At 38.5% G+C, this 17,258-nt stretch overlaps 1 protein-coding gene across 2 annotated transcripts in view; it reads right to left on the reverse strand.

The window, feature by feature from the left end:
• TTC39C (tetratricopeptide repeat domain 39C) overlaps positions 1-17,258 on the reverse strand; it is a 56,377-nt gene continuing 39,119 nt past the window's right edge. For both annotated transcript variants that reach the window (XM_054284553.1, XM_054284552.1), the window contains exons 7-14: positions 12,162-12,255; positions 11,209-11,316; positions 10,208-10,317; positions 9,409-9,532; positions 6,381-6,478; positions 5,378-5,482; positions 3,615-3,653; positions 1-2,996 (exon numbers count right to left, since the gene is read on the reverse strand). In XM_054284553.1, the coding sequence (XP_054140528.1) occupies positions 2,907-2,996; positions 3,615-3,653; positions 5,378-5,482; positions 6,381-6,478; positions 9,409-9,532; positions 10,208-10,317; positions 11,209-11,316; positions 12,162-12,255 (768 nt within the window). In that variant the 3' untranslated portion in view covers positions 1-2,906. The remainder of the gene's footprint in view (positions 2,997-3,614; positions 3,654-5,377; positions 5,483-6,380; positions 6,479-9,408; positions 9,533-10,207; positions 10,318-11,208; positions 11,317-12,161; positions 12,256-17,258) is intronic.

Consider the following 17,258-nt stretch of genomic DNA (forward strand, 5'->3'; position numbering starts at 1 on the left):
TTCAGTACAGCATTTGGGGAATTTTATTTCGGAATAAAGCATAACTAGAGTATGAAACAAGCATTCAAAGTCAGAGAAATTAAAGTGCTTGCTTTAGAGTAAATTAGAAACACTTCTCAAAGGTGTAGGAATACAACAAATACAATTTTATGTGGTTCTTTTTCTTCAGTGATGAACAAGTGAATTTGACATCTTAAAAATGTACCTTAAAGCTCATTCACTCTATGGCTGAGCTCAATATGAAGTAACTCACTTGCTAATCCAGGAGACTGTAATTATATTGGAAGAAAAAAGGCTGGAGGTAATTGCTGAGTAGAAAACTTTGTTACAGAGTCACTTAACATCCCAGAAGTTTTCCCAATACTTTTTATCATCTTGTTCAGGAGGCTATCAATTAGAATTCAAACTCAAGAAGCAAAGGAACAAAATTAATGTCCACATTTCTTTTAATTTTACTCAGAAATATAAAAGTGCAAGTTCTGTAAATTAACAACATTTACAGTACATCACAATAAATATGCCACCTTGTGACATCTAAAAATTCTAGTTATCTGAAATGAGTTGTACTGAGATAAAAACTGCATCAACATCAACAAAAAATACCTGTCCCAGTAAAGATGGCCTTAATATATTACTTAGCAAGATGCATATTCCATTATTGCTATTAGACCATGCCTCCGAGTTCCACAGTATAAAAACTTACTAGTTTACACAAAAGACCATTGGGTTTTTTCTCATCACAGGCACAATCTAACATAAAAAATAATTCTGCCATATACAGTGTAGGAGGGTCTTCTGTGAGGAGAGGGGAGGGAAAAAGTAACTAATACAGAAACATACAGTTGTGATGATTTGCTAAGCCCACAGGAAAGCTGCACTTTGCACAGAGTTATTGAACTGTTACATGAACATATAACGTCTTTCTATACCCACTCCTGGCCTGGTGAGAACAGGCCTTTTAGTAAATTTACTACAATTTTCTAGCTACCTCCAAGTATGCAGACTCTAAATATCCCAACACAAATTGCATGCAGGTGCTTTGTGTCCTGAACAGCCAAGTCTCACATCATATTTAAGGAGTGTATTTAAAAAGAATTTTGCCAGTAGCTGCACCATTCCCAGCTATTTACCCAGAACAGACTGTCTGATTGAAAAACATTAAAAGTCAGATAGGATAAAATAAGATTTCAAGTACATTAAAGCCCATTTTTAAAATAATTATTTGAACTCTAAGCAGTCACTATATACATATACAATATATCATTTTCTAGTCAATATTTATTTGGATTGACCAAATAAGGTTGAACACCCATTTATGACTCAGTATTACCATCAAAGTGGAATAAAAAAATCCCAGTGTACTACCTGTAAGACACCTAGATTATACAAAAATAAAACTGCTTTATAAAGAGTTCCTCCTCTCCTTCAGGAACTGCAACAGAAGTGTTAAACTGCTCTAGGAATGCCTTTCATAGCAGAACTGTGTCTTTCTAGAGAGAAATATAAGTGTCTCAACCATTTCATCTGGCCTACCAAACAGGACATTACTTCTCTCCTCCACATCAGTCTTGCTTTAGATGTAACCTCAAAAGCAAATCAATGAAGGTTAGGTGTGGGCAAAGTCTAGAACTTTGGCAACATGCTCTACAAAAAGGTAAGAAGAAACAAAACAAGCTTAAGCTAAAGAACTGTTTAAGGCAACCTGACCAAAGTAAAAATAAGGCTTTTGGATAACTATTTCCAAAGATATCCAGTTTTCTTAGCTTTGCAAAGTAACACAATTCAACTAACTTTATGGTCAGATTTCCATTCATAAGCTTCTTTAAAAAAATATTTACCTTCCTAGAATATAATATTAGCTGAATATAAAACATAAGGAAATACTACACATTAAGGACAAAAGTAAAAAAAAAAAGCTACAGATAAGCACACTGATGGCCAAGTATTAAAAATTATATGGTCATGACAAAAGTTTTAGGCTCTCTGAGGTATTTCAATAACTTGACATCACAGGCTTGAAATACTATACAGAGACTGAAGATGTTGTAATATTGGTGTAATTACTAAAGCAGTTTTGTGGGTTGTATATTTTTTTTTGTTTGTGGGTTTTTAAAATACCTTTAAAGGTCAATGCTGTAAGGATCCAGCAGCTTGAATGAAAAACATGTAAAATCTTAATATTCAGAATGTAAGAGCCGAAATAAGAACTGCCCAAGCAGTAGCTGCATGTTAAAGGATTTTTCTGGAATGTACCAGAAGCAAAGAACTTAAACATTGACATTATTGATTATCACAAATATGAGCTGGCTTGGGAGGAAAGGGATAAAGAACTTAAAGAGGTGAGAGGTTTAAAATTCACCATTAGCCATCATGAGGTAACTGGCAAAAGCCACAAAAAATTAGTATATCTACTTTTTGTGGCTAAACAGTTCTCTTCCTCCTCCTGTGTGCTGGTTAATACCTGGAGAAAAAGGAGTATTCTGACCACTTCCAACTTCAACATTTAAACCAATTACATATATTGCATTATTCTAATCAAACCAAAAGTGTTCCTCCTGGCACATTTTAGATGTAGACCTGTTTTAAAAGGTAAAAATCAACCTTGCCAATGTTGTTGAAGTAAATCATGTGCTTATTTAGGCTCACCCACAGAGTTACAAGTAATTGTGTTCACCTTGGTTTGAACAAAATAAAAAATGAAGAGTTAAAAACACAAGGTCACTTAACCTTCTTCCTGGTTGATTTACCTTTAGTTAAAATTGTAATATTTTTACTCAGCCATACTAGGAAAGTGTCTCTGGCACAAGTGGTTTTCAGAAGAAAAGCTGGACTTCCCAACAGCTCTTTCTTCTGCTTCATCCTAAAGTGCAGGAACTGTGGGAAAGGATAGCAAGCCTTCCTGATGGTCACTGTGGAACCACTTCCCTTAGAGAGGCTAAGGCTGCGTGTATGCGGACGTGCAATCTGTTCTCAAAGTCATAGCCAGTAAATTCCTCCTGGGGGAAAAAAACAAGGAAAAAATCCCAAATATACACCTATTAGCCTCCTTCTCTCTGGGATATGCAGATAATTTTGCTATTAATGCTTTAAAAATCGTGTTACAAAAGAATCCAAAGAAAAGAGATGAACTGGCGACTGCATGTTGCAATATCCCCGTATTACCCACAGCAAAGGAATTATTGCAGAAATTCCAAGTTGGTAAAGAGGGCAGATTGAAGCCCATATAGTTGAAGAGGACTTGAGGGGTTCTACTAATCCAAAAGCTCCAGAAAATCCCAACAGACCCAAGGCAGGAACCAGGTGGAACAGACAAGAATGGAGAATTGTCATTTTCAAAAGTTTTGCAGCCAAATCTTGCTTGAAAAACGGATCAAGGTTCTAACGCTTGCAGGAGCTGTCAGTGATGTGGGCTCTGTGTGATGGCTGACCTAGCAGCACATACCTATGGAGCACACCTAAATGTGTATCATGCACATTAATGCACACCCACATGACAGGAGTTGTGGATTACAGGTGAGGGACACCACCACTTAACACCCAGTCCCCTGAAAACACAACCTCCCAAATGCCCTTTCATTTTAGACAATTAAATTAGAAAATGCCTTAGTTTTTACCTTGGCTTGGAGCAGTAAGGTTTTGCCTCTTGGCACAGTCTACAAAAAGACAAACATTGCATTGGAGACACATCACAAATGTTACAGAAAATACTTTAAGTAAATGAGCTGGTGAGACTCGAGCAGCATCTCTACTTTTGAAAAAGGTACTGAGCAGACAAAACCCTCTCAAATTAGGAAACTGGAAATACTAATGAGGCACCCAGGAGAAGCACTATTATGTATTTCTAGTCTTCTACAGAAAATGTGAAATTACACAAACTACAAAATCCTATTCCCTTCTCTTTCTTAACCATTAGGGAGCTCTAGCACAACACCCCAGCTACTAAATGAAATTTTGTGTAAACAGGAACCATTCACCTCTAGTTCTAGCTCTTGCTTTTCTCTACCCCATCCCACTTTGTTGAAGCCAAGCATCATTTACCTCCTCATTTTCTGAGTGCCACAAGAGGGAGTCTCCTCCACATCCTTCATACACTAAACACTACCACAGCTCCTCCAGCTGAGGCTGGTTCAGCCCTCAAACACCCTGCATGGGGCACATTCAGCTACTGTGTACACACACTGTGTGTAAGGCAGGAAGAAGGAAGGACTGCTCTCATGTTCTTCAAATCTTAACATGCCTTCACTACCCACATTTTTTAGGGTTTTTTTTAAAGACACTTGACATGATCAAATTTAAATATGAACGTGGAAAGAAAGGCAGCAGGAACTGTTATGGGACTCAGACCTTCCTTCCAGGCTTTGAAGCCCTGCTCTAAGTCTTAGGGCAGCAGGGTTTTCAAAAAGAAAATTCGTTTTAAAAGCATTTTCTAGTTTCTAGTTCTGTCCTTTGTTATGAAAATTGTCTTTATTGAAAGATTTTCCTCTCCTTCCCCCTTAAAGGGGAAGGCTCAACTCTTAACTAAATGTGACAACAGCAAAACCAGCTGGAAACAGAATGTGAAGAACATGAGATACTATCAGCTCACTACTTCATACACCACACACAGTGAAGGGGGGGTTCAAGTGATTACCCTGTGACCACTTCCCCCCTACCCTGCCACCTCATTAACAACACAAGGTGGCATAAATTCCAAGGACTGGGGTTACACATTTGAGGAGAGAAAAGGCACCAAGAGTGCTGCACAAGCTGCTCTGGTTTAAGATTCTCTGAGGTAGGGTATGTGCAAAGACCTGAACAATTAAATGTACTGTCAGCCAAGCCATTTGGGCAATCTGAAAGCCAGGTGGATTGTTATCTTCCACATCCTGAAGAACAAAACCCTCACTACTCAGGGTGGAAGTCAAAATGCCCACACAAACAGCTTTAATGGAATTTAAATTACTTAAAAAACCACTTGCTATTTTAGGAAGGCATCGAATTCTATTTGGAGAGGATAAGTACAGGTGAACTTTGAATGGCACCCAACAGGATATTAAATAGGCAAGAAAAGGACCCTAGGCATCTACCACACTAAATACCACCTGCAGACAAGAAAGCCCTGCCTACCCAAGGCCTTCTGGTGAGGCCTTTGTTGCTACCAGCAGCAGGAACACTCTCAATATTAAAAAAGTAAGACATTGTGACCTAAAACACATTCCATTTCTTGGATTGAATCCCCATCCCCCACAAAGTTGTAGGTTTCTTTATGGTAGGTATAAAACAAATTTTTAAAACTTCATATGCCCAGTCACCTACAAGCTTTGTTCCATTCTTTGCCTGGTGATATGTTGACCCCTTCCACTGCTTTTGTAAGTGCAAAAAAAGGTCATGCTTTTACCTCTGGATTGTCCAACAGGATACAGCCAAGTTCATAGCAAGCATATGGCTGGACATATAAGTTGCCTTGACGGCAGAGTTCATCTTTAGCAGCTCGCTGAAAGTACTGTAAAAATGAAAGGAAAAAAAGAAACCAAAGACTGCAGAGGTACATTAAAATTGACTGGTCATTACTTCCAAACAATACAGTAGCACCATTCAACTTTAATCTGTAGAAATTAGCCAAAGCTAAAATGAGAATTTATTTAAAATGTACAATGGTTTCGATTCTTACAGCACTACTGTATCAAGACAAAATTATTAGTTTGGATTTTTACCAGGTATTATAGTGACTGATTCAAGAGTTTTCCAATTTCACAGTGAAAAAAATACTAGCTTTAACAAGAAACTATGACATCAAAGATGAAGCACCCAGATTATTTAAGGTATGTGAGAGAGAAATGAGGCAGGGGGAAGGAGGGTTTAAAGCCAGCATCTTGCTACTTATATGAATAACATTCTATTCTGGGGAGGAAAAAGGAGAGTTGTACCTACAGATCAAAACCTGGAGTGGTGGCAAAATTATTCTTTGTATGTGCTAATAATCAAACTCCTCTCTCTAACATGTCCAGAGAAGAAGCAGCAAAGCTGTGCCTTCAAAAAGTCAATCTCCAAGATACTTCTAAAAAAAATTCATTTTCTTTGATGGACAAAGTACATCTAGCAGAGCAAAAACTTTTCTCTTATTCTTCCCAGCTTCCCCTTAACTCTTGCTACTACAAACCACTCTACTGCCATGTTCATTCAACAAAGCCAATTACTTTCACAGCACAGGATATAATGAAGACATGTTAAATCAGAACATTTTAAAAGAAACTCTGTTAGAATTCACAAACCAGAATGATCAATAGCACTGAAAAACTAATGACTTGCTTAACACTCTTACTCAAAAGTATTCACTGTTGTTAAAAGGATAGTTTATAAATTATAGGAATAACGGAGGAAATTATCATTTAATTACTTACCTGAACAGCATCTTCAGAATTTCCTAAACATTTGTGTATGGCACCAAGAAGCAAATTCCTCAAACCAGCAGCTGATGAATCATCCACATCATGACAAGCTTAATGAAAAGATTCCAGTAAACAAGGTGGTTTGAAATACTTTCTTAGACAATAACTGTGATTTACATTGTCTTTTAGTCTGATATTTAAATTTTGCCAGAAAAAGCAGATGCTAGTAACATTAACAGAAAGACAACTAAGTTGTTTTCTTTTAAATACAACCCATTCTGTATGAACCTCATCAAGAAATCTGTCACTCATGAGAGCAGTTCCTAACAGGAATGAATGGGTTGAAGTCAAAGGCAGTTGATGTGTTTTCCTCACAAGAGGAGGACTGATCTCTACTGGTCTTTGAAATATCCACTACAAGGTAAACTTAAAAAACAATCATCTCATTCTGGTGTTACAGGACACTGGTTAGTCACATATTGAAAGAAAAATACACAGTCCAAGTTAGAAGGAGCACAGGGCAAGCAATTCAAACAAACCTGAGTTTTTCTAAACCGATGCCAAGTGACAGGTGCACAAAAATTTGCACTGGAGTCAAGAACCCAGCCTAGAGTGTTTTGGCATCACAAATCTCAGTGATGATGGGAGGATAAGGTTAATTTGCCAGACCTTAGCTGGTCCACAATGTGGGGACAGACTGTGCCTCAGCTGAGTAGTGCTCTGTTTCCAGGAAAAACTGAATCACAACGCATGGAACCATTTCTAAATGAATCAGACTCCATTTTATCAGTGCCAGCTCTGCTAAATCAAGGCAAGTTCCATGAGGAGCTATTTGCACTTGCCCACACCAGCACCTCCAGGAAGGAGAGAGTACAGGGCTCTTCATCTCATAACTGCTGTGTCTGGAGCAGTGCAGCTCCTTAAACATTTTGCCTCAAAGTATAAACCCTGCCAGATCTTAACCAGCTCTCCATTCACAACACAGATAATCCACAAACCTAAGAAGCCACCTATGGATAACCATAAGGTGGCTTCATGAAGTATTTGCATTGTCAGTTCTTGCATGGATTACAAGTCTCAAGTTATTTGGCATTTTACTTACAGAGATACAAGTGGATGCAAATTCATTCCTTTGAGTTGTAGCCCTGAGGAAAAGCCTGGAAATCCACCCCAACAAATTACAATCCAATTGTTCATGACAAGAGGAAACAAATGTGGGAAAAAACCTATTACTCATGTTTTTGAAATACACATAAGGTGCAGAAATAACATTCACTGTACAGAAAACTTTCAACCAGAGACGGCTGATGCAGACATATTTGCCAGTGTCAAACTCACGAGCAAAGTATCTCTGAATTTGAAGCCATACTGCTACTCCACATTAAAATGTGAACCACTGACTGGAAGCTTACACAAGGGAGACCTACACTGCCTCTGAGTGTGCAGGAGAGAATACAAACTCCTTACACCCTCTACAGCTGACCACTCCGAAGGCAAATGACAGCCAAAAATATACTTAAATTTATTTTGATGTAAGTATATCTGATTTTAAAGTCTACCATTACCTTTGTGACTAGACAACTAGGAATCTGACTATTTAATGGGCAAGTTAACTCAAATTAAAACTGGAAAGCACACCACAACTAGTGGTGGAACACCACAACTGACTCTTGACTTCAAGACTGGAGTTTTCTAGCATAACATGAAAATTGTGTACAATCTCCAAAATTCCACAATTACAAAAAAAAAAAAAAAAAAGGCAACCCGTGGCAGACAATTTTAGTTTTATTCTCTAAATGAGCAAGTAATAATCAGAGGATTTTGGAATGGTTTGGGTTGGAAGGTAACTTAAAGATCATCTAGTTCCAGCCCGCTGCCATAGGCAGGGACACCTTTCACTGGACCAGGTTACACAGAGCCTTGTCCAGCCTGGAACACTCCCAGGGATGGGACAGCCACAGATTCCCTGGGCAATCTGCTCCAGTGCCTCACCACCCTCACAGTAATTTCTTCTTAATATCTAATCTAAATCTGCCTTCTTTCTGTTTAAAGCCATTCCCTCGTGTCCTGTCACTCCTGCCCTTACAAAAAGTCCCTCCCCAGCTCTTGTAGGTCTCCTTTAAGAACTGAAAGGTTCTCTAAGGACTGCCTGAAGGCTTCTCTTCTCTAGGCTGAACATCCCAAACCCTCTCAGCCTGACCTCATAGGAGAGGTACTCCAGCCCTCTGATAACCTGTGTGTCCCTCCTCTGGACCCACTCCAACAAGTCCACGTCTTTCTGGTGCTGAGCACCCCAGAGCTGGACACAGCACTCCAGGTAGGATCTCACCAGAGCAGAGGGGCAGAATCACCTTCCTGGACCTGCTGGCCACACTCCTTTTGATGCAGCCCAGGATGCAGCCAATGGGCTGCCAATGCAGGTCATGTTGAGCTTCTCTTCAACCAGCTTGAAACTGTTTGCAGAATGCCAACAAGAGTGATTGCTGGATGGAGTAAGAAGCACTGAACACTTCATCATATACACTGCTACAATAAACTTCACATGGCAGACACCCAAAGTCAGCTAGAGACTAAGGAAGAGGCAACCATTCACCACTAAGAAGGTCCCAGGACAAACAGAATACCCATCATGTCTTAGACACCTCATAAGCTAACTATTTCCTCTTAGAAGAAAACTGACATGCAGGAATGAATACATTGTTTTACCTTTTTTCTATTTTGTTGCTAGGTTTAAATGAGTTACATTTTGTTCAGCGACTTGGAACAGTAACTATCCTGCTACTGTTTCATTTCAAACAATTATTAACAAACAGCTATATGCAGCAGGCAGTTACAACTTCTCCCAAAAACTTGTAAAAATGAAGCATTAGGCAGAATCATAATGGGTCACTATTCTTTTGTTACTCACCTGTATTTTGCTATGACACATTCACACAAGTTAAAATGTCCATGCTACTGCAATTAGCTACTCCACACAACAGCACAAAATCATACATCTCATTTTAAAATGTAAATAAATAAATCAAGGAGCCATATATACCTTGACTCATATGCTGTAAGTTTGAGAGGGAACAGTTTGGAAGGGCTTTCCATAAGTATAACACTTCAATGGATGCCAGGACACAGAGCTCTTTGGTTGGCATTTGTTTCCTAAATCTATCTGCCTGCAAAGTGCAAGAAAGAAGGAAGGGAGATCCATAATTTTTTTCTTTAGAGGGAACATGATATTTACAAACAATATATCACAAACACTAATTTTAACTGTTTTATAAAGTCATGCAACAATTTTATGAAAATAAAGTCAGCGGTAACTTTGCCTAAAGATTTTCTGACTAAAAATTAAAATCTTGCAACTAATTTAAGAGCTTACATATTCATCAACATTAAAACCTCCTTGTAGGAAGCCTGACTGGGTTTTACTGTATTTCACAGTCCCAACACAAACTGACTGGATGTTGAGACAGTACCATCTGCAAAATCACCAGTTGAGAGCTATTTCCTAGACACCTCCTAGCTCTCAAAAACAACTAAGGCTTTCACAAACAAGACAAGACAAAAAGGAGTAAGGAAGGCAAAGCCAGAAGGAAAATTACCAAGCAACTACAGTATCATGTATTTTTATCTGTAATAATTACTTTGCTTGTAGAGTGAATAGCTAATTCACACTTCCTTTGTTAGGTCCTTCAAATGACACTACTATTTTTCCACACTGTTCCTTCCCACAAATTCTGCATAAGCAGGACAGCAGAAAAGAGATGCATCCTGCTAAAGAAAATACTGAACTAAAAACTGAACTGCCATCAGTGTACTAAAACAAGTCAGCCTATGCAAAAACTAACCTTTTTCACTGAAAATTGTTCAATCTGATTGTTTTTTCTCTTGAAAAGCTTCTGAACTTCCTTGAACACATTCTGAGCACCATTGACATCACCAGTGGCTCCCTGACAGACTGCAAGAATACAGAAATACATTAACAGAAACAAAAATACATTAACGGTACCAGGATATGAAACAGGAAAAATTAGGATGAGATATCATATTGTCACAGAGAAAAATCTCCACACACTCACTTCCAGAAAGTTATCTAGACTGAAGATTTGAGCAGCATGGTAAGTTCAACTCCCCCAGGTACCCTCTGTGCTCATTAAAATTCAGTACTACTTTTTACATCCATTAAAGGAAGTAATGCTATTACAGCGCCTGAGTGGGTCACTGCTGGTGAGAGAGAGACAGTGAATCTTGTTTCTTGATCAGAAGGCTGGATTTATTGATATATGATATATAATACATTATAACTATACTGATAAGAATAAAAAGAGAGGTTGCAGATGCTAGCTAGGCTAAGAATAGAAAAGAAAGAATCTAAAACAAAGTTGTGTCCAGGGACTCGGTCCCCTAGCTTGCACTGGTGATTGGCCCTTAATTATAAACATAGAAACATGAGCCAATCAAGGTGTCCCTGTTACATTCCACAGCAGCTGATAACAATTGTTTACATTCACCTTCTGGGGCCCTTTGCTTCCCAGCAGATACAGAAATCTGAAAGAAAGGATTTCTGTGAAAAAATGTCTGCGACGGTAATGCCACCAAGCTTGTGAAGTGGTAATAATTCTATCAGCATGGAGAGGGGTGTACACACAGGCAGGTACATGTATGAGCATGCAAGTGTTCATTATGGAAACAAACACAATTGTCCAAGTCAAGCCTGGCACAAAGCTGCATGTGCAGCAGGCAGTGTGGAAGGCACTACATGCACCAGCAAGTTTCCCAAGAGAAAACAGTGCCAAAACCTTACCACATCACTGATTTACCATTTCCCCAACAGCCTGGATTTACTCACCTGCTGTTAAATAAGCATAGTAGCACTGGGACCACCTGGATTCATTTTTAAGCCTCTCAAAGGATTCAAAGGCATCCTTGAAGTTCATCTCTATCATGCTGCACCAACCTAAAAGCAACACTGATTTAACTTCAGGGGAAGTACAGTAACTCAAACTCGGTGTCAACATGATTGAAACACACAATTCTGTTGTGTTTGTTTTGTTATGAGAGCTGGAGAACGTTTAACAACTACAAAAGTAACTGGAAAATTAAAAACAAAAACAAATGACATACATTTAAAATCTAATTTAAATTTACTGGGACATTTTGAATTAGGAGATTCCATAGGAAATAAAGAATCCACATTTCAGAGCAGGAACAAAAATATATACCAAAACCTCTCATTTTTAAAATTTAAATACTACATTTTGTAGAATGTTGAAACTTAGACAGCTACTACTTTTTCCATTATTATTTTCTACTGTGACAAGATCCCATTTAAAGCTTGAAGCAACCTATCTTCTCCACTATAAAGACTTGTATGCAAATTAATACCATATATCGGGTCTTGCTATTGACAGAAGGAAATGAACAAGAAATACAGACACTGTGAACTCTGAAGCCTCAAAACCAATTAGTTTTTGGCACAGAAATGATGAATCCATAGACAAGTCAGATGAATTTATTTCTAATTTTAAATCATACTCAGTAGGCCAACAGTTTGCCCTTGATTCCAGTCTACTCTTTGATTTTGCATCACCTTGTACTTGCAGATAATTTTATTATGAAAAAGTGCTGAATTCTACTTGTCTAAACAAGTAGAATTCAGTAAATCACAATTTACCCAAGACAAAGGCCAGTAATCCAAAACCTTTTTTAAAAATCCTAGTAAGAAGTCTCCAGTTTGTTTACTGAAGCTGCTAGTCAGAACTTGAAAGTGAGCCATTTATGGTGTAAACACATCCAACATACCTATTTCATATAAGCAGACGTGCTGAATCTCCCTTTGGTCTGTTGCAAGTTCCAAAGCAGTATGAAATGAGGTCAAGGCACTATTAATTTGACACTAACAAAGGTGAAAGAAAAAGAAAAAATTCAGACACCTGAGATTTAAAATTTGTTGGATAATTTAATATTAAAAAAGAAAAACTCGTATTTCTTCTAATAGGTAGTTACTAAAAACTAGATTAGAGGAGTTTAATAGTGTAATAGCAGTCAGGTCAGATCAGGTCTCCACCTTCAACCTTAAAAATCAGTCACTATATTCCTCCTATGTGCTATTAAGTCCAAAATTCATTGGGTTTGTGCAGTAAGCTTTTCAGCAATCTCACTTCCACTTTACCTAGTCATTCCACCTTTAAAAATCGTATTTTTAGCATCTGCTAATGAAGTTTAGCTTTCTGCACAAGAGGATACTTTTGGTGTTTGATTTCATTTATTGTGAACTTTTCACCTCTTCCCATATGCTTCAAAAACCCCTTCAAGCAACAATTAATAGAGAATTTATAAATGCTGCATGGCATGTAAGAAGATAAAGCATATGAGAGAAAAAGCATTTTGAAAAAATCATTAGCTAACAACAGCTTAGCAAAATGAGCTGACATTTTTCTAAGAACTAGAATGATAGTTATTTTGACTACCTGGTTTTCCCATTCTGGGATGGGACTTCTCCCTCTCAATCATTATGGGGTGGAATGAAAATCAGTATTTAATTAAACATACTATATATTCCAACAGAGCCTATACCAGCTTTAATACTGTTCCTGTATTTATCACATACATTTATTGTCATTTACAACAGGAGAATTTTTAAGCCCCTCGCTGCTGACTAAGCATGTGAGCAAAAGAAACCCTTGAAAATGCAAACTCACCATCTATGACAACATAACTGAATTCAAAAATTCCTACAAAAATCTGCAGCATTGTAGCTTAAGACCAGGTACACACAAAGCTCTGAAATGACTGTATTAGGTTTTTTCCTTTGTCTCATCAGGGAAAATTGGTTTAGTTGCTAAGGAATTATTTAACTGTAAATAATACACATTGCATCAAGACAATACAACTGCCTGCACAGGGAGCCACAGCTGTATCAACACAAACACTGTACACTTGCAAAGTACAACAGTGATTGAAATAAGATGCTTGTTGGCAAGGCAGAAGAATATACAACACAGAAAGACAGGTGAGTTGTATTTGCTGTCAGAATTGTTAGGGAGCCTGAGCCAGGTGCACTTTGTTCACTCCTGTGCCAGCACATTCTCTCCACTACATGACTCCACTGACACTGCATCACCCCAACACACCTTCCCAGAAAGTAACTGCTATGGATCCAGTCTTAGAGAAAAGATAAAATACAAGAACATCAGTTTAGAACTTTATTTCTGGGCTAGGAATTCAAAAGCTCTGCTTTTGAATGTGTCTTCAACACTTCTGAGGAAAATGACAAAAAAGGAAAAAAAAATCTAAATGTTTGGTTCTTTTCAAAGCTACACTGCCTTCTAAAGCCCTAACCATTCTGAAATAGAAATCACTTATTCCATACAATGACTACTGGCAATCAACTCACTGTCTGCAATGCTGTACCCCTGTCTGGGGCAGCACAGCAAATACCAACCACCTTGCAAAATACAAGTCCAGTTTGCTGAATATTCAAATCTTCCATAACCCACCCCTCTAACTCTCTGAATCTCTCACATGTTTTGACATCTGCCTAAGTTCTCCTTCAGCATCAAGCTCATTCAAGTATGTTTCAGACATTCATTAATAATTAAAGTTCCAATCATCTCCAGGGATGGCAGCAACATCCTGGAATATGAATTACTACTCTTGGTGTTAATTCTTAAATTAATTACTTTCTGTTTACTGCTTAAAAGAACAAACAAAAATAATTACAACATCCTAAGAGTTGGCAAGTGTAACATCCTGGCTGCACCTGAAATTGATGCTCTTGAGATTTATAAAGATATATACACACACTTGCAATTCCTTCAATAGGTATCACTGACATCTCTTTTGGACATAATACAAATTAAAAAAAGACCAACCCATAAAATATAGAACTACAAGACCATAAAGAGGATTAATAAATCTAATGTGAGAAGAAGCCTAGTCTTACATTTCTGGACTTCAGATTAAAACTAAAAGCACCCCAACCCAACAATTAAGCATCTATAGAGCTTCCCAAGACAATTTGGCTTCCCAAGACAGCATGCATTTCCCAGAGCTGTTCTGAAATCTCAGGACCCTTTCCTTCTCTATTCTCAATCACCACTCTGAATTCATAAAGCTTTTAAGAAGTCATGCTCAGAAATAGGGAAAAATTAAAAATCAACTTCTAAAAGCTAACAATTTACACCAGAGGACATTATATGGATGTTTCAAAGCCTGTATTTTCTACTCCTTAACACATTAAAACCTATTTTTCCTTAGACAAGTCACAAAATCAAACTAGAATAAAATTAGGGTATTTGTATTTTACAGGAACAAGTAACTAGAAAAGTCAGCACAATTCCTGAAAATAAACCTTGATATTATGCATGCTCTGCAATTTTTTTTACTTTAGACACTACTGTGATTTTCTTCCAGAAAGTTCATTTAAGACTTCTCAATGCTTGTTATTAGTCTTGTCCTTAGTCTGCTTTTCTGTACCACACCCTCTCACCCCTAAATAAGAATGATGGTGCTGACACAATATCTACAAAATGTAAGTAAAAAGCAAGAGGTGCTTGTAGGCATTACATTTAAGCACATGTTACCACTGCACATTTTCTGCAGCCTGCTCATCAACCAAACTTTAGCACACCTGAAAGCAACACTGGTGCTCTGCCTGTCACCTGGAGTATTTGGTACTTTTTCCTTCAGACTATTTACCTGCACCTACCCCAATGGAAAATGTGAATCAAGCCTCAGAACCTGAGGGGTTTTTTTGCAGTTTTGCAGCCAGAGATGTCCTGTTGTTTATATATTATATATATTTTGAGGCTGGAATATGTGCCACATAATCACAAATCAAGCACAGAAATTTCCATAAAAGCAGCCTTAGTAAATTATGCAAAAGTCAGTAAAAATACCATTTTTAATACACAGACTCTTAACCTACTCTTTGGAAAGAAAAGAGACATTTGATCAACCTAGGAATGCAACCTTTTAACTTTCTCGGGCACGTTCATTCCAGTCTTTTCAGGATCTTCCTTTCCTTTCCCTTAACTTGCCCAATTCAAAAGTCTCCAAATGCTTTCAGACTTTTCTCTTGAAAATGTGAATCTGGGGAAAAAAAGCTGATAGATAATCTGCTCCACGTTTATGACACCTGTAAGGCTGCTTCTTCAAAAACTGAAATCTGCTAAGGGTTTTACTGACTAATATCCATTCATGCTTTTTCGGGCACAAAGCATTATTCAGTCCCATGCTGCTCATTTGTCTTTTATAGACAGGAAGGTTTCACAGAGACAGTGCTTTCTCCTTGACTGCCTTCCTTGACAATTTTCTCCTTTGTCAGATTTGTGTCTCACTGTCCAGTCCTGAATTACTGCTCCGGCCTTTTGAACAGTTTCCCTGTCTCCAAGGGTCCATGGGCTGAACTGTGCTCCTTACTGGTTTTTTTCCATAGAAAAGAAAAGACACATACAGTATGAAGGCTTCCTAATGGAAGCTGAATATACCATCAGCTGAAGGCTACAAAAAATGTATGCAGGATCACAAGAAAAAAATTTGATGGACTGAGTATTAGCAGGCCCTAAATACAAACCCTACAACCACAAATAAAACACACAAGGTCTTCTGAGTAACATCAGAAGGGGCCTTTTATCCATCTGTACTATAATACTGTGTCACAGAACTGTTAAAAGATGTAAAAGAAGGACTCTATAAAGTATATAAGCTTCAGCTCAAGGTATATTTAAAGTGTGTATAGATTAAAACACAATTCTGGTAAGCCACCTAGAATTATATCCCATGCCCACTGGAAAGAATTTAAACCTAACTGTGCACTAACAGTTTCAAGCAAGACCAAATCAGCACTTCCTAGACTTTGCAGGAGCTCTCCTCACCTACCTTAGAAATCAGGAGGAAATTACAACTCTGCATGTTAGCCTGTAATGTCAGAGTTTCTGTGCACTTCTGGTTCAGAATCACAGAATTGTTTAGGTTTAAAGAGACCTCCAAGATCAGCCCAACCTCTGACCAAGCACCACCTTGTCAACTAAACCACAGCACTAAGAACCACATCCAGTCATTTCTTGAATACCTTCAGGGACAGTGATCCCACCACCTCTCTGCACAGTTTTTTTCAATGCTAAACAACCCCTTCTGTGAATAAATTACTCCTGATCTCCCACTTGAACCTCTCCTAGCTCACTTGAGGCCATGTCCCTCGTCCTATCGCTCACTGCCTGGGAAAAGGGATCAATCCCCAGCTGGCTACAGCCTCCAACTGCCTAGTTGTACAGAGTGATAAGGTCACCCTGAGCCTTCCCTACTCCAGACTAAACAATCCCAGCTCCCTCAGCTGCTCCCCCCAAAGACTCTTGCTCCAGAGCCTTCACCAGTTGTGCTGCCCTTCTCTGGACACACCAACAACCTCAATGTCTGCCTTGAACTGAGGGGCCCAGAACTGGAGACTACTTGAGGTGAGGCCTCACCAGTGCCACCTCACAGGGGACACAGTCATTGGCCCTGCTGGACACACTAATATGCAGTGGATGCTTGTAAGACCAATGCCCAGATTCAGGACACATATAAGCACAAATGTGTCGTGCAGAAACCCAGTGCAGCTCCCCATGCCATTGCCACCAGTCACATTCATTCCTTCCTTCACTACTATGCCAACAGCATTTAAGCAAATTAAGCTGGAAAAGTCCTACCAAAATCCAGAAGAGCCCAAGACACAAACTGGAACATTCAGTCACAGCAAAACCTCTGTGACTGAGCACCACTTGGACCAAAGAAATGATGGGGGAAGGGGGACGAGGCTGCTGAATGGAAAAGCTCTCATGAAAACACACACATGAATAGCAAAGGGACATTTTAATTCCTGTCAGCAAGCAAAAAGCTTTCTGCTGACTAAGGGCA

This window comes from Melozone crissalis, unplaced genomic scaffold (assembly GCF_028551555.1).
Source record: "Melozone crissalis strain CALT ecotype California unplaced genomic scaffold, PUWL_Pcris_2 ptg000042l_1, whole genome shotgun sequence".
Lineage (NCBI taxonomy): Eukaryota > Metazoa > Chordata > Aves > Passeriformes > Passerellidae > Melozone > Melozone crissalis.